The sequence below is a fragment of the Oryctolagus cuniculus genome, chromosome 1 (genome assembly GCF_964237555.1).
Source record: "Oryctolagus cuniculus chromosome 1, mOryCun1.1, whole genome shotgun sequence".
Lineage (NCBI taxonomy): Eukaryota > Metazoa > Chordata > Mammalia > Lagomorpha > Leporidae > Oryctolagus > Oryctolagus cuniculus.
In genome coordinates, this window is record NC_091432.1 from 32,361,211 (window position 1) to 32,382,289 (window position 21,079).

Below are 21,079 nucleotides of genomic sequence, written 5' to 3' on the forward strand. Positions count from 1 at the left end.
ATGTGCTTCTGTTGACATTAAACATGTAATTGCTACTGCTTTTAGTAATTCAGTATTTATATGAGTTTTTTCATTAACATTTTTCAAAACTCAGAGCTTCTATGGGAAATATCAATATGCTTCTTTTGGCTAGGCTTTTCTATTCTGAGGGAGAAAAATGTACCATGTACCCGTGTGTACCATAACTGTATACATATTTCACCCGCAAGACAGAAATGTTCACGGGCTCTTGCTTGTACTCAGTCTTATTGTTTTTGTGGATGTGTTTCTTCTTGGTGCAGGAGGTAGAGTTCCCTTCACCTCTACTGAGACAAGGAGAGAACAGACTTCTCTTATGCACATTAATAATTCATGTTAATGGTCAAAATGATATTCACGTTAGGTCAACTAAAGTCATCCAAACCAAATATATCCATTGGCATAATGATCTAAAAGGCCAATGTCATGTACAGAGGTGAGAGGGGATGAATGGCTGTTTAAATTGCAAGACTTTCAGTGGAGGACACGTGTTCTGAGCACCTAAGGCCCTTTGCCTGTGGGTTCTTCTTCTCCCCAGTTCACAGATGAGGAAAGTGAGCCCCGGAAGGCTAGCCATTTTTAGGAAGTTATTTTTCTGAAACGAACCATCAAATAAACAGCACACATGATTGGGAGTGTGTGCTTCCCTGTATGTGTACCCCACACCTGGCACTCAACACACATACACACACAGGTATCTGTCAGTGGGCACAAAGTCAAAGGGTCCCAGTAATCTAAACACAGAACAGATTATTCCCATGGGGACAATGTGAAAGGAAAAGGAATTCATCCAGAAATGCTTCCCGTGGGTGGGCATCCAGCCTAGTGGTTGAGACACCTACGTTCTCCATCAGAGTGCCAGGGTTCAAGTCCCAGCTCCAGCTTCTTGCTAATACTGACCCTGGGAGGCAGTGACAGTGGCTTGAGTAATTGGGTCCCTGCCACTCACGTGGGAGACCTGGATTGAGTCCTGGCTCCTGGCTTCAGCTGTTGAGAGCATTTGGGGAGTGAACCAGAAGATGGGAGTTCTCCCTATCTGTCTCTCCACTTCTCAAATAAAACATTTCTGACTCTAGTTCATTTTTGTGGCTGTCCCTATGTCTCAAACATCTGAGACCATCGCTGGTGTGAGTAGACACAGGGACGCAGCTCCTGAGGCCAGTAGCTGGTGAGTTCTCAGACCATGACATTCTCCTGCCCAAACCCTCTGGTGGTTTCTTGTTCCACTGGAGGCCAGCCCATGAGGCTCTGGCGATGGTGGCCCTCACTGGCACCCCTGACCTCAACACGACCACTGCCCACTTCCTCAGTGACCAGCTGGCTGGGTCTCCATCCCGTTCCCTCTGGAACACCAGGTCCCCTGAGAGCCTCGGGGACCATTCCCTCCTTTAGATGGTCATTCAAAGGTTATTTTCTCAGTGATCCTCTTAGCTGCTTGCACTCAACAGCTTAAAATTGCAACCATTATCTCCTTGGCATTCCCTAGCCCTCCCCTCCCTAATTTTCACCACAGCACTCACTGGTATCTAGCATATTACTTATTTATTTTGTTTACTTGTTCCGCCTTCTCAGGAATGTCAGCTCTGTATGGACAGGGGTGTGTGTGTGTGTGTGTGTGTGTGTGTGTGTATGCACGCTTGCGTGTGTGTGTGTGTGTGTGGCTATTTTGTTCCCTGCTATAATCCCAGCAGCTAGAACAGGATCTGACACACAGTAGGTACTTAATACATCATCTGTTGAGGGAATGAACAAGTATGAGTCCTTGTCACCAAAGGGTCAGTCTTTTGCTTTTGTTAAGTGGTGTTTTTCAGAGAAATGTCTGATGCCCATTTACGATACGCTACCATCTGCTTTGATCTGCTTCCCTGTGGGGAGAAAGTTCCCGGTCCATGCACTGGAAACTGCTCCGAAGAGCTTCCCTCCTCAGACCTGGAAAACAGTGAGGTTGCATCCGCGACCCAGCCGCTTCTCTAGAGTTAGATGCTGCCCCAACTCCCAGAGGTGATGAGGGTCAAGTGTGCATTATGCTTGGCCACCCACGGCCCTAGAACCAGCCATTGAGAAGGCTCTGGAACACACAGAATGTGGTCACTCTCCCTTCAGGGGAACAATATGTTCACCACTGTGACTCTCAATGCAAAGTCTGACTTCAGATGAATGCCACAGGCTGATTTCAAAACCAAGAGGAAATGGGACTTGGAAAACCTCAGCTCATCTCCTTCTCCATTGGCCTCATCTCCCTCCTCCTCTGCTCCTGGGCAGAGGTACTTCCCAGTGTGTCCTCTCACTCTGCTCTTCTCAAGCAATGTTCTTCCCTGCACACTCACATTTGTTCCGGGATTTTAATTCTAACCTGCATCTGTGCACATATAAAGGTCTATAGAGTTGACCCGAATCTCTTCTGAGATCTGGACTTGAATTCTGAACAGTCTTCCTAACCTTGATAGGACAGTCCTATCAGCGTGCCTGACATCCTCTCAGCACCCACTTTATCCCATTGGCAGCCCCTGGTCACCATCTCCTTAAACTCAACATGGCCCAAACAATAAATTACCTTCTCCCTCAGAAACATTTCTGCTGTCCAACCCCCTTTCTACTTCCATCAACAGCACCCCAGTCTCTGTACGACACGGGCTCCCAGCCTCCGAGTCTCCTTTCATTCTTCCCTCTCTCCAGCTCTGCTCCTTAGGGTGAATGAGACCTTGGCTACCATCACTCAGGACTCTCTGGGTGCCCAGGACTCCATGAAGTCCTTTACATCTGCTCTTAATCCTCTGAGCAACTCTACTAGGTAGATGCTTTCTATGTTGCCATTTCAAGATGAGAAAAATGAAGGCCAGAGAGACTCATTAATTTGATTCCAAGCTCCAGAGCTAGAAAGGGGAGGAGTAGGGCTGGGAAGCCAGGTCTGGTCTCCCCCACTTGAGATGCTCTGCCATCAACCTCTCCGCTAGAGTGTCATCCAACCATTCGCCTCTCTCGGGGCCTGGCAGAGGCAATGGGCAAAGGAAGGTTTCTTTGCCTTCATAGGAATAGAGCCAGGAAGTAGCTGGGGCTGGACACCCCAAGATGAAGGAGCTGCGGCACCTGTTTCTAAAGAGCTCAGAAGCGGGCCAGCACTGTGGTGTAGTAGATTAAGCCTTGGCCTGTGGCACTGGCATCCAATATGGATGCTGGTTCATGCCCTGGCTGCTTCTCTTTCAATCCAGCTCTCTGTTAACAGCCTGGGGAAGCAGTGGAAGATGGCCCAAGTACTCCCTGCACACACATGGGAGACCAGAAGAAGCTCCTGGCTCCTGGCTTTGGATCAGCATGGCTCCGGCTGTTGAACCAATTGGGGAGTGAACCAGCGGATGGAAGACCTCTCTCTCTCTCTCTCTCTCTCTCTGCCTCTTCTCTCTCTATGTAGCTCTGACTTTCAAACAAATAAATAAATCTTTAAAAAAAAGTCATTTCAAACTACGATTGCAGAGAGTGACATCCTCACTGTAGGACATGCTGCCCAAGCACACAACACGTGGTCTGGAACATCATGCTGATGCAGGAGTCACACTGGATGAAGGCAAAAGGTGAGGAGGAGAGGAAAGGCACACACCAGGGGTCAGGTGCTTTTATCCCCCATACTTTAGAGGCAGAGAGAAAGACAGACAGATGGATAGACACAGAAGGAGAAAGATCCCATCCCCTGGTTCACTCCTTAAATGCTTGCAAGGGCTAGAAACCACAGGTCTTATTCTACATAGATGTCAGGGGCCCAGTCACTTGAGCCTTCACTTGTGCCTCCCAGGGCTTGCATTAGCAGGAACCTGGAGTCAGGAACCAGGCATTGGAGCCCAGCACTCTGATGGTGGATGCAAGCATCTTAACTGATGTGTCTTAACCATAGGCCAGATGCCCACCCCAGATGCCAGGTCCTTAGGGTTCATGAACACCAACCAGGAGACCCATGGAGATGTCCTTCCATGTCTTTCCATGCTCAGGGTAGTGCCAAACACTTCCAAAACACAATCTCCACCCTCCTCCCCTCCCCTCTCCTCACTTTCCTTACAGCTCTTGTTTGGGTCCCCAATGCCTGGGACACCACAGAGCTTGCTTCCCCACGGGTCCTGCCACCTCCTGTCTCCTTCCATCCAGACATGGTAACCAGCTGTCCTCTCTAAATTGGAGGCGGTCCCCGGATTTTACTCCCCTGCTCAGAGATCTCCAGCAGCTCCCCCCAGCCTGTCCTCTTGGGACCATCTCTCCCTCCCTCGCCAGTCAGGGCTGAGTCTCCCAGCCAGTTCGCCGTTCTAATCCTCCCACTCCTCCACCAGGCAAGCTGAACTCCTTGGTTTCCGGTTCACCTGGTACATCTCCCCTCCATTCTTTTGCTCCTCCTGCTTCCCCTTTCTGGAGCACCTCCCTTCCACTCCCTACCCGCCCCTGCTGAAGTCTTAGTGTTGAGGTCAGAACTCAGGCTTGAGGTCGGATCCAGATACATACTTCACTACCTTAGTCTATGACGCTGAGCAGATTATCGAATGTTTCTCAGCCTTGGTTTTCTCTTCTGTCATTTGGAGCTAAGTAAGCATTGCCCCAGTGAAGCAGAGTGGAAAAATAAAGAGGAAGGAACCACAGAGCAGCGGCTCACTGAGGCAGCAGCTGCTTAAAGACCCTCCTGCTGTTTCTTCTTTCCCAGTGGCTCTTCCAGGCAAACCTTCCCGCTGTGGTTGCCTGGGTCACTATGTCCTCCCACAGCTGCTGCCTGCAATGTCTCCTATTGCATCTGCATCAACTCGCCTGCTCCTTAAAGGCAGGAGCAGGTCTCTCCCATTTCTTAGTCCTCAGCCCTAAGCTCAGTTCATAGCACCCAGTAAATGTCTGTGGGATCAAATGAGCTTCAGTTCCTCCACACACCAGCGTGACTTCTCACAGCCGTTCACTAGATTCCACAGAGGAGGAAGAGGGGTGGGACAGCGATTTCACTACCATCATTCCAGTTTCCCAACACAAAACCTAGTGCGTCACACAACACAGACAGCAGCCGATGGATTCCACACAGAGGTGCTCAGCTCTGAGTTTGGGGGATCACTTTGGCAAGGAACACTTAATGGCACGAAAAACATGGAAGGAAAGGACTATCCCCTTACGGTCAGCTTGCAGGAGGACGACGTGATGCAGGGTCAAGGCCATCCTTTGGGAGTCAATGGTGCTGAGGATCTTGGCTGCTGCAGTCCCCAGCAGAGGCTTCCCGTTGTACAGTGTGTAGTAGGTCAGCTCCGCGGGGTCCTTCGGTCCTGGCACACGCTGCATCTTGACCATCTTTTAGAGAAAGACAGGCCCCATGTTTACAGGGCATCTTGCTCCGAGCCCGCAAGCTGCAGGCAACCGGCAGGCTCTCCTCTCCCCGCGGCTGAAGGCTCCGGTGGCTAAGCAGACCCACAACGTCTCTACCAGACCTCAGCCATTGAGTACCTCCCTGGATCCAGCCTCTCGGGCGCCTGCTGTGGCTGGAGCAGGGGACTGCGAGGAGAAACAAGGTTCTGAAAAATATGAGCCTCTGAGCAAGAACAAGTTGAGGTTAGGAAAGAAGATATGGGACAGTGGCGCGTCCCCAGAACTCCGGCCTCGTTTGAAAGTAGGCCTCCCCACGAATTCAGGGCATGTCAGGTTGCTCTCAGGCACGATTTTTAATTTCAAATCCCTGCAATTGCCACAAAGGGGAGAAAAGTAACTTGCGTGTCTAGAATTCAGCAGACCTCTGATAAAAGCAGGACTGCGAAACTCTTAAGTTCTTTCTCTAAAAGAACATTTTTGATTTTTTTTTTTACCCTGCAAGTTTTCTATATTTATTACAGGACAACCCGAAGATACAGAACAGCATCAAGAAACGAAATAAAACAAAAGCTTCCTATAATCCTACCACAAACTAATTCCTGGCACCATTTTGGACTATTTGCTTCTATTTGTTTTTTTCCATGAAACTTCCCTTTCCTATTGTACAAAGTTATTTATCATATTCTGTATATCATAACTTGCTCTTTTTACTTAAATATAAAAAGGATAAATGCTTATTTCTCTGCGAATTCCAATGCCTACCTCATAGACTTATTTAGCAAATCCTTTATTGTTAATCATTTAGCTTGTCACTAGTTCTTCACTAGTGCAATTAACAATTGATAATCTGGCTCACTAGGCTAATCCTCCACCTGCGGTGCCAGCACCCCAGGTTCTAGTCCCGGTTGGGGCGCTGGGTTCTAGTCTCGGTTGCTCCTCTTCCAGTCCAGCTCTCTGCTGTGGTCCGGGAGTGCAGTGGAGGATGGCCCAGGTCCTTGGGTCCTACACCCGCATGGGAGACCAGGAGGAAGCACCTGGCTCCTGGCTTCAGATCGGCACAGCGCGCCAGCAGCAACGTGCTGGCCATAGTGGCCACTTTGGGGGTGAACCAACGGAAAAGGAAGACCTTTCTCTCTGTCTCTCTCTCTCTCTCCCTGTCTAACTCTGCCTGTCAAAAAAAAAAAAAAAAGTTGATAATCAAAAATGTCAATACTGGCCGGCGCCGCAGCTCACTAGGCTAATCCTCCGCCTTGTGGCGCAGGCACACCGGGTTCTAGTCCCGGTGGGGGGCCGGATTCTGTCCCGGTTGCCCCTCTTCCAGGCCAGCTCTCTGCTGTGGCCAGGGAGTGCAGTGGAGGATGGCCCAGGTGCTTGGGCCCTGCACCCCATGGGAGACCAGGAGAGGTACCTGGCTCCTGCTATTGGATCAGTGCGGTGCGCTGGCCGCAGCGCGCTGGCCGTGGCGGCCATTGGAGGGTGAACCAACGGCAAAGGAAGACCTTTCTCTCTGTCTCTCTCTCTCACTGTCCACTCTGCCTGTCAAAAAATAATAATAATAAAAAATAAAAAATGTCATTACTGACATAGTATTCTGTTGTATGAATGCCTGGTAAATTTTCTAACACTTTATTATTGAACACTTAGGCTGCCAACCTTTTTCTATTACAATTAACAATCAATAAACCTTACAATGTAATATAATATTTTCCAAAGTATATATTACAAGGTATGAGTTTCATAGGATATTAAAGATAATACAAAAATGTTTATAGCAACATTGTTCAAAATAGTAAAAAAAAAAGACCCTGAAAATTCAAAATATATTAATAGGAGGTGAGGTAAATGAGGTATGGTACAGTTACCCAATGAAAAACTACAGAGAAGTGCAAGTGAATGAACTAGGCTATATTCATACCAATATGGCTAAGAATATAAGGCTGATATTAAGTAAAAGACACAAATCACAGAGCATAAAATTCCAAATCAGACAAAACTACATGACATACAGTTTAGGGATACACATATGGATAGTAAAAACTCTAGACAAGAAATACGGAAATGAGTTAATACAAAATTCAGGATCTTGCTCAATTCTGAGAAGGAAGGGAGAACCATCAGAGAAACCAATAATAGGCCGCAGGGGTGAGACAGGAAGGAATAGTGACACTCTTACCTTTCAGCTTGTGAGTGTTTAGTTTCTTTAAGACCTACACGTTTTACATTCTTTTGATTGTATGCTATATACATAATAATTTAAAAATAGCTATTACTATAATCCAATTAAAATGTGCAAAATATCTGATCAAAAAATTTCACAAAGGAAGATAGCTGAATAACCAACAAAGCACATGGGGAAATTCAAACTACAGGACGATATATACACTGACCAGAATGACTAAAACAAGCAGGACTGGCAACACCAAATGTTATAGAATATGGAGCAACTGGAATTCCCCTGGATGGTGGGACTGTGGAATGTATCAGTGTCTTATAGAACAAACACTTACCAGCCCTAAGAACCAACATAAGGGTCTCTATATACATGAAGTGTTAGAAATTGAAAACCAACTTTTGATTTGGAAGTATAGGAAATGCATGTTATGGAAAGTGTATGGAAATGATACACATTATCAAATACATAATACAAACCTATGCTAATTGCAGAACCTGTATAGTGAATACGTGGGTATTCGCTGCATACTTTTTCAATGGTTTGAGCTTGAAAATGTTCAAAATAAAATGTTATAATGTAGATATTATTAAGAAACAAGAGTGTCATTGATAATTACATTTGGAAGCCAGTATGTTGAACAAAATCAAAGGTATTTCTTTATGTCAGGTCTATTTAGAGTTGTAGGAGGCAAATATGCTTTGGATATCTTCAAGAAGGGGTTATAGTATGCAGCCTTGCCCAGACTTGTTTGGCCAGAGAGACTCTGCCTTAGGGCACCTGATAGGGTTAGTTCCTATACACTCTCTGGAAATCACTGCCCTCATCCATTTGTCTTTGTGTTCACCTCTATCTTCTCTAAATAAGGTTCTAGGAGTCAGATGTGACCATCTATGTTAGCCTACTTTTCATCACTACAATGAAATGCCTAAGACAAGCCATTTGTGAAGGAAGGAGGTTGGTTTCAGATTCCCCATCCTCTGTTCACAGACAGCCCCACTGGTTCAGCTACTGGTGATGGTGCTGTCTAGCTGAGTTCTCAGGTGGCCCAAAACATCACAGGGCAGGAGGGAGCACCTGTGTCTGTCTCTGTCTCTCCTTCTAAAGTCACCAGGATTATGTCATGGGAACTCCATCCCAATGATCGAGTTCAATCTAATCACCTCCCAAAGGTCCCACCTCTACCTACCACAAAGTTTCTACCCTCTTAGTACCACGAGTGTATATAAAGATTTGGGAACAAGCCTTTAACACATGGGCAGTCTGGGGATACCCAAACTTGTGGGGAGCAACTGGGAGCAACTCGGACTAGACTAAGTTACTGGAATTAAGACTTATTCTATGCATCTGCTCTCCCACAACATGGCGCTGGGAGAGGAGAAAACAGCTTTTACGCAGCTGCCTCTTGCCAACTTGAGTGATGACCTCCAGGAGCTGATCCTGCTCCTGATTGGAGGAGAGCAGCGTACTCGGCGTGTGGGCAGCCGAGTTGGGGTTGGCGGAAGAGGACTATAAAGGAGGAGAGAGACAACATGCACCAGGAACATCTAAGGGGAACATCTATCTGAAGGAACACCTGTGCAGCCCCCAAGAGAGCCGGCCGGCGGTGTGCCGCTCCCCCGCGGAAGTGGGGAAAGTGGCCAGGGGGAACCGCCCTTCCACGGAGGTGGAAGGGATGGTAGCCAACCTGGGAAGAACCAGCAGCAAACCCGGGGAGGGCCGAGCAGACGAAAGAACAGCGCAGGGTCCTGTGTTGCTCCTCCATGAAGAGGGGGAGCGACATAATGGTGCCGTGACTCGGATATGAAGCCTAGGCAGGGCTTAGTGTTGTTCCTCCACGAAGAGGGGGAGCGACATAATGGTGCCGTGACTCGGATAAGGGAAACCTAGGAGGGAAGAAACGGGAAGAAGTGGGAAAATACTGGAGAGAGAGACTAGCAAAGAGCCTAGGGAAAAGCCGGACGGAAAAGGTGCCGGAAGAAGCTATTGAAAGCCTAGGCATAGACTCGGATATGGACTGTGGGAAAGAAGTTAGGATTGAAAGTGAAAGTGAAAGCTTTCATAGACTCGGATGCGGACTATGGCGGGGAAGCTAGGAGATTGAAAGTGAAAGTGAAACCTGGAGGAGGCTTGGACTCGGATGCGGACTGTGGGGAGAAACCGGGAGAAATGAGAGGGGAATATTGTTGTTGGAAGAAAAGTTAGGGAAACATACCGGGTAGAGAAAAATGTTAGGGAAATTGAAGCCACGGGGGCAGGCCGAGGCGGAGACGTAAGCCAGCTTGGAATTCTTCAAGTCAGCCCGGGGAGCAAAAGGCGAAAATCTGGAACCAGAGGCAGAGACGTGGGCTGCCAGGTTGGAATTCGCCAGGTTAGTCCGGGGAACTTGGACTGAATGCCAGTGGCGGAAACGTGAGCTACGCTGTGTGATTCGCGGAAGCCGCCGCGTGCAGAGAGAGCACGGGGCGTGAATAGATAGGGAACGCGGGGCTGGCGCAAAGGCCGTGGTGCGGGCGCGAAGGGCGTGGAGACCACGGAGTGCGCAAAGCCGAGCCGCGCAGAGCCGGGAGCCCGCCGCAGGGCGGGCGCCGGGAAGCCGCGCAGATGAGAGAAGTGCGGGCTGAAGCGGCGCTAAGCCGGGAAGCCGCCGCGGGGCGGCGAGGCGCCGAGAAGCAGCCTCGGGGCGGGCGCCGGGAAGCCGCGAAGATAAGAGAAACAGAAGTTTAGAAGTAAAATGAGAGAAATAGGAATGCTGGCAGATAGAAGTAAAATAGGAGAAATAGGAATGCCCGGAGATAGAGAAATAGAGAAAAATAAGGCCTCCCCACAACACGGCAATGAGAGAGCTTGGATTCGGTCTGCCTGATTAGTAAGACGATAAGCACCTGTGGACGGCTAGCAGCTTATGCGCCGCAGGTCACCGAAGACAGGCACGAATTAACATCAATAAGTCTCCCTACAAGACGGCAATGAGAGGGCTTGGATTCGGTTTGCCTGTTTGCTAGGGCTTGTAAGCACTTGCAGGCAGTTCTAGCAGAGCAGAGCATGCGCTGCAGGGCACCGAACACAGGCACGCATCAAGCGCTTAAAAACCTCCTCACAACATGGCGAAGAGAGGACCCGGATTCGGTTTGCCTTATTGGTAGGGCTTGTAAGCACTTGTGGACAACTCTGGCAAGCAGAGCAGAGTGTGTGCCGCGGGGCACCGAAGACAGGCACGTATCAATGCCAAAAATAAAAAGAAAGGGGGATCTGTGGGGAGCAACTGGGAGCAACTCGGACTAGACTAAGTTACTGGAATTAAGACTTATTCTATGCATCTGCTCTCCCACAATATGGCGCTGGGAGAGGAGAAAACAGCTTTTACGCAGCTGCCTCTTGCCAACTTGAGTGATGACCTCCAGGAGCTGATCCTGCTCCTGATTGGAGGAGAGCAGCGTACTCGGCATGTGGGCAGCCGAGTTGGGATTGGCGGAAGAGGACTATAAAGGAGGAGAGAGACAACATGCACCAGGAACATCTAAGGGGAACATCTATCTGAAGGAACACCTGTGCAGCGCCCAAGAGAGCCGGCCGGCGGTGTGCCGCTCCCCCGCGGAAGTGGGGAAAGTGGCCAGGGGGAACCGCCCTTCCACGGAGGTGGAAGGGACGGTAGCCAACCCGGGAAGAACCAGCAGCAAACCCGGGGAGGGCTGAGCAGACGAAAGAACAGCGCAGGGTCCTGTGTCGTTCCTCCACGAAGACGGGGAGCGACACAAACTGATATCCAAACTACAGCACCATCCAAAAGGTTCTCAACTAAATTACTCATGTTGGGGCCGGCACTGTGGCGCAGTGGGTTAATGCCCTGGCCTGAAGCACTGGCAACCCATATGGGCGCCGGTTATAGTCCTGGCTGCTCTTCTCCAGGTCCAGCTCTCTGCTATGGCCTGGGAAAGCAGTAGAGGATGGCCTAAGTCCTTGGGCCCCTGCACCCACAAGGGAGACCTGGAAGAGGTTCCTGGCTCCTGGCTTCGGATCGGCACAGCTCCAACCATTGTGGCCATCTGGGGAGTGAACCAGTGGATGGAAGACCTCTCTCTCTGTATCTACCTCTCTCTCTCTGTAACTCTGTCTTTCAAATAAATAAAATTAATTTAAAAATAAAATTAAAAATTAAAAAACTAAATTGCTCATGTGCCCTCCACAAAGGCCATTCCCGGTTACTCTGTTTAAACATGTCTGATTCACTGCATTCTCCTCACACTGGAGAGTATCAGTTTACTGAACTTTAGTGGGGAAAATAGCATCTTGTAGTAATTAAAACTTGTGTTATTTTGACAATCAGTGTAGTCAAACATTTAAAATGCTTACTGGTTATAGGTAGTTTTGCTTAGGACTTCTCAAATATATTAACTAGAGAAATATCTTTAGATTCTAGACTAAATCTCCATATTCATGAAAGTAGATCATTTTTAAAAATTCTCTGAGCTAAGATGAAAGGCCTCTGGGCAAGAGATGATATAAACTAGGTAGAGTGAATTTTGGTGGTTGTGGGTTGAGGGGCAGGAAAGACTTGGACATATTAATCCTTTCCCTAGCGGGAAGGAATGGAGACAGTGTTAGCACAACAAGGTATAGGTGAGTGATCATTCCAATGTCTACTAACTTGGCTCAATTTAAATTTAATAGTGAATTCTTAGGCCGGCGCCGTGGCTCAATAGGCTAATCCTCCACCTTGCGGCGCCGGCACACCGGGTTCGTGTCCCGGTTGGGGCGCCGGATTCTGTCCCGGTTGCCCCTCTTCCAGGCCAGCTCTCTGCTATGGCCAGGGAGTGCAGTGGAGGATGGCCCAGGTGCTTGGGCCCTGCACCCCATGGGAGACCAGGAAAAGCACCTGGATCCTGGCTCCTGCCATCGGATCAGTGCGGTGCGCCGGCTGCAGCGGCGGCCATTGGAGGGTGATCCAACGGCAAAGGAAGACCTTTCTCTCTGTCTCTCTCTCTCACTGTCCACTCTGCCTGTCAAAAAAAAAAAAATAGTGAATTCTTAAGATTTCTCTGAGGGTGATGTTACAAGGTGATCTACAACCTATTAAATGAGGGTTTTGCAGAAATAAGTCCCTACTTGCTTCACTGAAGTTTTCCAGGCAGCTGCAGGTTTCAGGGGCCACGTGCACTGAGCACCTTCAAGGAAGGAGAGAAAGAACACCCCCTTGAGCCGTGCAGAACGTGTCAGTCCCTCAGACAAAGGACCCCAGGACTGTAGCGTGCTCCTCTCTCCCCCTACAGCTGCTGCAAATCCCATTTCACAGTCTGAGTATCACTGACTTCCTTTCTGTCATGTGGAGAAGCATGGATTTAGAGTTTACATGGAGCCTACACAGGGGAAATCACGTACCTGGTGCACAAAATTCACCATGACTTTCCCTGTGGTAAGGTCATCACAGACCACAAAGACTTTGAATCCCAAGCCAATCTGCATTAGGACAGGGGCCAAATCCACCACTGTGAGTGGAGAGACCTGGAGTCTGGGTCAGGGGTGTGATAGACTCATGCGAGCAAATGTTTTCCAGAAGATTGCCCAGGGATGTGATCTACAGACAGATTGTGCTCGAGTCTGCAATTTCCCGTAAAACACTTCTGCATGGATAGCCTGATGCCCTGCAAGCACGCTGCAGTTCAGTTACACGCCAGATGTGGTCCAGCACAGGTGGGGAGTCCACACGCCTCCAGAAGCTGGTCAGGTTCCAACCAGGGAAGCCCACCCTCCTGACTTTGAGGCAGCTACCAGCAGTGTCTCTGTAACTTGGCACCCTGCTCACCAGAGCTTTGTCACTCGGCATAGCAAATGTTGGAGACAGATTCTCATTGGAGAAGTTAGTAGTATTCAAGAACTGTGGATTGGCTAGAATATGCTAGGGACACTCCCCTCTGGCAGGAAGTGGGGAAGGGGTGTAGGGAGGCTTAGAGGCTCTTCCTGTGGGGATGGTTACTGCCTTGATGGGCTCCCTCAGCAGTGAGCCCTGTGAAGAGCTGAGTCATTACGGTTTATTTGAGGGGTACACGGAGGAGATATAGGAATGAGAAAAGCCAGCAAGAGCAGTGTCATGAAGCCAGCTACCACAGGAGGGTGACTAAAGCTTAATTCTGCAGGAAAGCTCTGGGAAGAGCCTATAACACACATTTCAGACTTCTCCTAGGCAACAGCCAGGGGAGCGGTGGTATTTATATCCCCATCACTGGTTAAGTCCCAGGCACTTCTGGCCATCATGGCATGGGAAAAGCAGGTTCTGGCATCCCAATAGTGGACCTTCCAATCAACATTAGAGGACGGTGTTGGAGCTCTTACAGACACAGCAATGGTCAGGGGATGTGGCACTAGGGTCCTCCTCATCTCCTGGTCATGTGACTGATACAAGGCTCAGCTCTGCTTGTTGATGCCAGTTCCTGCATTTAGAATACTGGTGCAGCAATGATGGGGAGAGAGCCTAACAGGACAGAGATCCAGGACATCGCTGAACTTACAGGTTGATGGACAGTTTGCATTTGCTTCCTAGTAACTTTTTGTTTTCTGAATGTTTGCATGCGTGCAGATGTTAAGAGACCTCCTTTCCTTATATGAAGGTATGTCAAAGAGTTTGTGGAAAATGGCATTAGAAGATGTTTATCTTGTTGCCAAAGATTTCTGGAATCCATGCATATGAAGAATCTTCTAAAAGTTCATGAATAGCATGCATTATGAAAAACTTTACATGGGTTTCAAATTTTTTGTGCCAAAATAAACATATCTTGCAATATTATTATCCCATGAGCTTTTGAAGTATCATCTTCATCTGGGTAGTGTCCGTGGAGGAGGAGCCAACTCCCACCCTCTGTCTTATTTGTGATGGGTTCTTATTGTGAGAGTTATGACCCTCAAGCCCCAGGACCTCAGAGCAGTGCTGAGTCAGCTGCTGAGTCAGCATGCAGCATGGATGGCCCTCTGTGCATGTGTATTTACCCCTGACAGTGATTCCAAAACCCCAGTGGCTTTGCACACACCCACCTGCACAGTGTAGCTTCCCAGGGTGGTGGCCCGTTTAAACCGCCGGCCTTGTTGCTGGGACATCATGAACAGCTGGGCCAGGCGCTGCTCCATGACCCGGGCGAAGCTCTGGTTGTGCAGGCCCACCAGCGAATTGTCCACGCCCTGCAGCACTGCGGACACAGAGGGCAAAGGGGATGCTCACAAGACAGACTCTGACGACTCAGCAGCCACACCCTGCCCCTGCCCTGCCCCTGCCAAGGGCTACCATGCTATACCTCCTGTTAGGGCATGGCCATCCTAGGTCACTTCACCTTCAGCACTGGGGAGGAGTTAGGAACTGTTATGCACATTCTATAGATGCTGAACAGGTTAAGTGATGAAGTGTCTAAGGCCACACAACTGTAACCAGCGGAATCAGGGCTCACGCCCAGGCCAGGCTTGCGTAACTTCAAAGCCAGGGCTCTTTCTTCTATGAGCTGTGACATCACTAACGCTGCTCTATTAAACTCCACTTTTATTTAAAATGAACGGTGTTGCCAAGAGTCCATATGGGAACCCAGCAGGGCTGCAAGTACAGCTAAGTGTTTTTTTCCCCTGCTTTCTGCTCAGAAGCCATGGCTCAAGGCTATCCCTATGTCATTTTTTCTTCTCAGCAGCTTTACTTTGGAATCTCAGCTCTATCCCTTCTAGCAGCAAACCACCCCTTCCAGTGTCCTCATCACTCCCTTCTCTATGGGGTCCTTTGGGTGCCCACCTGCAAAGCTGCCCAGGGCCCTCAGCTCCTGTCCATTCCAGAGTAGGACAGCTTAATGAGTGGGCTTCCTCCCTGCTCTGGCACTTGCCAGGGGCAGTGTGCAGGCAAGTGACCAGCCCTCTGCGAGACCAAGCCCTTCTCTGTAGAAAGGGAATTGGGACACGGACATCACAGCAAACATGTGCCTAATGAGCTCAGATTTCAATGAGACAAGATGTAGAAGCGGCTTAGCACAGTGCCTGGTGCATGGATGGCAACAGACCTCCTTTCTCTCCCATTCCTCCTCTCCTACCAGGCTTCAGTGAGAGCCAGGGCACCTGAGTCCATAGGTGAGGCATTAGTGATGAAGTTCTAGGTCAGGGCTAGTGAACACTGCGGCTGTCCCAGGGCTGCTGCGGCCACTTACTATGGGGACAGTTGACATTTTGTGTCCACCTCCAAAGTCCAGTTCTCTCTCCACATCCCCTTGGGAAGCACACTTCATCTCAAAAGTGCAAACTCCATCTTCAAGCACAGTCATGTCTAAATTTAAAAATGCCAACAACAATTCTCACTTCCCTAAAGAAACCAAACCTTACCAGAACTGGAAACATGATGTCAGATTTTTCATTTAAAAGAATGTTCTATCACAGTCCAGCCAAGGATCATTAATCCGTTCCATCTACCTGTAGGTGGACATGGCTTGGAGATGACCAACATGTTGAAGTCATGGCATCCAGTGCAAGAGGGTCTACCATGCAGCCCACATGGGGCAAGACCAAACAGTGGATAACAACGAGATACAAAAAGGATGTTTAAATGGATCAAGAGAAGCATAAGACCCACAGCTGGGTCTCTGAAATGACTTATTTGAAGCCATAAATGTCAAGTGATCCTCCTGGAGGGGATAAAGCAGCTCTTTCCAGGGCCCTGGTGAGGGACTCCCAGCCCATCTGTCAGCCAAATTCCTGAAAACAAAAATGAAACACTGCACACTGTGACAGGTCCCAGACAGGACCCCAGAATCCTGCGTGACATAGACGGCAGGCCAAGGAAGAGCAGACCCACATCCTGGCCCCAGATGCGAAAGCCTGTGGATTTGTTGGTTCAAGGATGCTCACTCCAAGAAAGTCACACGTCTAACCACTGAAGTACTACTTCTAAGTTGTCCTCTCCTGGCCTCTGGACAAGAGAGAGGGGACACAGGACAATGGAGGGGCACCATCACAGGTTATTGTACAGGAATCTCGGTGATGATGCAAAAGAAGATACCACATAAAGAGAAGTCAAACATTCTCAGGGGATGAAGAAGTTCTGGAAATGGGTAGCAGTCTTGGTTGCATGATATTGCTAATATATGTAATAGCACTGAATTGTCCACTTAAAATGGCTAAGAAATTTTATAATAAAAATAATTGAGGGGTCGGCACTGTGGTATAGTGGGCTAGGTCTCCGCCTGTAGTGCTGAAGTCCCATACAGGCGCTGGTTCGTGACCCAGTTACTCCTCTTCTGATCTGGCTTTCTGCTGTGCCCTGGGAAGGCAGCAGAGGATGGCCCAAGTGCTTGAACCCCTGAACCCATGTGGGAGACCCGGAAGAAGCTCCTGGCTCCTGGCTTCAGATCAGTGCAGCTCTGGCTGTTGCAGCCATCTGGGGAGTGAACCAGCAGATGGGAGACCTGTCTCTCCCTCTCACTGTCTGTAACTCTACCTCTCAAATAAATAAAATCTTTAAAAAAAAAGAGAGAGAGATTGGGGGAGAGAAAAAGGGAGTGCAGGTGGATGTGATTCATAGGTTACAGTGAATCAATAAGTGGGTAATTCCCACATGCTTCATTGCAGGCATTTGCAGAGAGAATGATGGGTTCTTTCAGAAGGCAGCTGAGGAAGAGTTAGAGGCAGGGGCCTGGATTTGAGTCCTGGCTTGTGCAGATTGAGTGCTCTTGGGTAAGTGGCTGAGTTTCTCTGGGCCTCAGTCCCTCCTCTCCTCCTGATTATGCTTTGTCAAGAACAGATTGTTCAATTAAAAAATGCTTCTTGGGTCAGGCAATAAGGCATTGACAGGAGGCCAATAAATGGAGCTGTCTTTGCTGTCACAAGGTTCCCCCTGCTTTGCAAGACACATCCTGACCAGAGGCAGGGGAAGCACGGAAACGAGCCCAGGACATGTTCGGCTCCCTTCTCTGAGCAGAGCTCAGGCCTTGGTCTCCTTGGCCCTCTTTGCCCATCCTGAGGGTGGGGGACAAGGCTATTACACACAACTCTCTCAGTGGCCCAGAACCTGCAGAGTTGTGACAACTTGAGCCCCTTGACAGATCACCCAGAGCCCTAGCCTCCTATCCTGTACCACCACTGGAGGACAGCAAGCTCCCGGCTGTGTTCAAAGCTTTGTCTGCAAGATTCCAAGGATTTTTCCATCACTATTCTCTTATTCCTCCTGTATGCACTATTCATCACATCGATCTATCATAGAAATTTTCTGTGTGACATGGACATTCAGACCCAAATATCAACCAATTGTTAAATATCTACTTAGGTTCCTCATGACTATCTACAGGCATACTGGGACCTAAAGATCAAACGAGCAGGCCTGGCTCAATTTGCTGTCCTCAGACTAAACTGTTTCATTGTGGTTGAATCCTACACATTTGGAGCTGCAAGAATCTCAGTGCTCAGTTCATAGAAGAACCTCTCCCCCATTCTAAAGGGGACAGGTGAAGTCCAGAGTGCCTAGGGGCCTTGCTCAAGGACACATCAGGTTGGCAAATAGCAGAGCTGAGACCAGATCGCTAGGTCTGGGATATTTGCACTCTGGTGGATGGAACAGAGATGGTTTAACAAACTGGAGCTAGGCTCTCACCTGTCAGGCAGCAGTGTTGAGTCTGTATGTTGCTTTTTTGCCTCATGTGTACAAACCCGACTGCAGGACCCCGGATGGCAAAGTAGCCCCTAGGTTCCCTATGAAGAGGGGCTGCAAGAGTCACCCTGCACCAGTGATTTCCCATCAAGGAGGGACCTACTTTCTGGGAGAGGAGAAGTGCACCTAGTGCAGAAACATGTTCAATAGAAATTTCATTGGAGAATACGTCAGGGTTGTACAATACACAAACCATAGAAAAGGGAGTTGTTCCAAATCCTTCTGGCTCTTAGCAATGGGTGCAAGACCCACAGCCCGTGATCAATGTCTTGGAGTCAATGTTGGACAAAACTATCTCAACACGCAGTGTCCTGTCCCTTCTGCAAGTGACAGGACAGGTTGGTGGTAGTCACGGGTCAAAGAGAAGGCAGAAGGGTCACTCTGACACCTGATTCCAGCCCTTCCAAAAAAGCACTAACCAACTGACCCAACGAGCCCCAAATACAGAGATGGAGGCCCTTACTCCCAACAGTACCCAGGGTGGTGTAAGCACCAGGAAAGCCCTGAAGACAAGACAAAGTAGCCAGCTTTCTCTTATACCATCAAGACAGAGGCAGGGTAAGACATAGGCAGAGGAGGAAGAATGACCCAGGAGAAGGTCAAGTACAGCCTGTATTGAAGTGAGGCTGTGTTCGCCTTTAACGTAACCTCTGAAGTTCATAGAAGGGGAGAAATACCTGCAGGTTTCCCACTCCATTCCTTGAAGAGGAAACATGATTTTGTAAATGTTACATAACCGGCTAGCTCCAAAATTGTGTTGCTGGGTTACCATCATCTCTCCCCTGGGCATAAACTCTGGTGATTTGTCGTATGATTGTTGTTATTTTCAATGCGTTTCTTCATTTGCTTTCTTAGCAGGTAAAACAATCTCTGCCTATCTATGGCTCTGCAGGGGGGAAGGACATGGAATTTTCTGCCATTTAGATGAGGCCTTGAGCAGGCTTCATCAAGCAGGGATGTGCACCCCCTCTCAGTATTTCAGGCAGCAGCCCATCTGCTTCGGCCAGCAAGTGAGGGAGGGGACTCGAGAGGGAAGGAGGGAAGCTGACACCAGCGCACTGTCCAGGCACGTCTTCTTGGACCTGTGGGATTTTCCCCCCTCTTTGTTAAGGGCTAACTCTTCTCCATCCAAATTCATCGTTGAAGTCCTAACACCTCAGAATGAGACTGCATTTACAGACAGGATCTTTAAAAGGTAATGAAGTTCCAATGGGGCCATCAGAGCAGGACCTAAATCCAGTGTGGCTGACTAGGGTGCAGACACCCACAGAGGTAGGCCATAGCTACTGGGAGAAGAAAGTTGTCTGCAAGCCGAGGAGAAAGGCCTCCAGAGAAGTCACATTTGGGACACCTTGATCTCAATCTTGCAACCTCCAGAGCAGCGAGCAAGTCCACGTGTGCTGTGTAAGGCACCTGCGCTGTGGGGCTTCATCGTGGTAACCCCTGGAGACTCTCGCACCTCTCCAGTGACCCTTCCTCTTCTCTCCTGGGCTGCTCACTCGGCCTCCTACCAACATCTTCCTTCTCCCTTGCACTCAATCCTTGTTCCTCTCATTTTCTGAGCTATTGCCTGGCTTTTGAAAAACTGAAACAAGAACTTCTTTACTGCTTCACAAAGCTCAGCTGCAAAATGTCAAGGGAAAAAAAGAAGGAGAAACCACCACCCAAACACCCTCCTACTCCCATCCACCCTCACTGTCAGGCCACTCCAGGATAAGTGTGGGTGTGGAACTCACGCCAGGGAGGGACACAAGTACATGCCCATCACTCCCTGACTTTAATTGGGGTTTTATGGGGCAGTGCACAAGTGCTGACCCCCAAGGAGCACAGAACCAATTACGTGGGAAGGCCCTAGACGTGCACCGGTGAACACTGTAACGTTTCTCAGGTCCGCTTTTTCTGCAAGAGACTCTGGGTAGGGACTTTAAAGGGAGCTGCTTGAATGTTTCTCTACTATTTATACTCAGCTTACTCCATCCACTTCTGGGCCTGTAGAAGTAACCCCGTGAAAGGTGCCAATCCTACTGCTGTAGGCTATGCAGCTCTAAAACACAAATCAAGGAGAGAGACCAAGATGGCAGAATAGGGAGGGAGCTTACTGCTCTAATCTAGAAAATAGTAAAACAAAAACAAAAACAAAAAACATGGAGAGCGTGAAATCTCAGGGAAGAGCTGGGTAGAAAACAGCAGAGCAAACTCCATGTAAATTGGAGGGACACCGTAGATCTACATTGAGGGTGTGGGCACGCACAACTCAGGTCTCCAGCAGCCAAGAGCCTCAGCACCAGCTTTGGAGAGTGAGGTGAGACCAGATTGTAGCAGGCCAAGCCACTGGCGATAAAGCTGCGGGAAGAGCCTGGCATGTGTTCGGCTTAGAACCTTGCAGGGGACAGTGTACCTGCTAACCTAGAGGAAAAAATGGGGGTGCATTTCTCTTTCCCCAACCACCTGGCATCAAGGAGAGGGCTGGTGCCATTTTGAACATACATATAGCTGCACCAGCACCTGTCCATGTGCCCAGCAACCAGCTGAGCAGAGACACCTGAGTCTGGCTGGGAGAACTGACAGGGGGCTGGGTGCTCATGGTTGTGGGAGCCTTGTGTACTGGGATTTTGAAAACACTGTGGCTGCATGGGAGGGCACAGGGTGTGGCTAGGTCTTTGGGCAGTCACTGTGGGTGACTCCACACACTCAGGGCTCCCTGATTCCCTGGTGAAGGTCATTGCTGCAGGATCTGTGCTCACATTGAGGACTGCACAGATCTGGTGTATGGTTCTTGTGGCAGCATGAAATATTATACTCTCTGGGACTCCTTGGAGGAGAGAAGGCAAGCATGGGACTACAGCAATAGAGGAGATTAAACCTCCCCTCTGATAAAAGAGAGAGAGAGAGAGAGAGAGAGAGAGAGAGAGAGAGAG

The 21,079-nt window shown here is 49.1% G+C and overlaps 2 protein-coding genes across 5 annotated transcripts in view; one reads left to right on the forward strand and one right to left on the reverse strand.

Annotated features, from left to right (window-relative positions):
- The window catches only part of CD59 (CD59 molecule (CD59 blood group)), a 684,742-nt gene that overhangs the window by 130,793 nt on the left and 532,870 nt on the right, over window positions 1–21,079 (forward strand). The window lies entirely within an intron of this gene.
- KIAA1549L (KIAA1549 like) overlaps window positions 1–21,079 on the reverse strand; it is a 319,252-nt gene that overhangs the window by 80,050 nt on the left and 218,123 nt on the right. For all 4 annotated transcript variants that reach the window (XM_008269586.4, XM_002709213.5, XM_017345847.3 and 1 more), the window contains 2 exons: window positions 14,531–14,682; window positions 5,148–5,319 (listed from right to left, as the gene is read on the reverse strand). In XM_008269586.4, coding sequence (XP_008267808.2) covers window positions 5,148–5,319; window positions 14,531–14,682 — 324 coding nt within the window. The remainder of the gene's footprint in view (window positions 1–5,147; window positions 5,320–14,530; window positions 14,683–21,079) is intronic.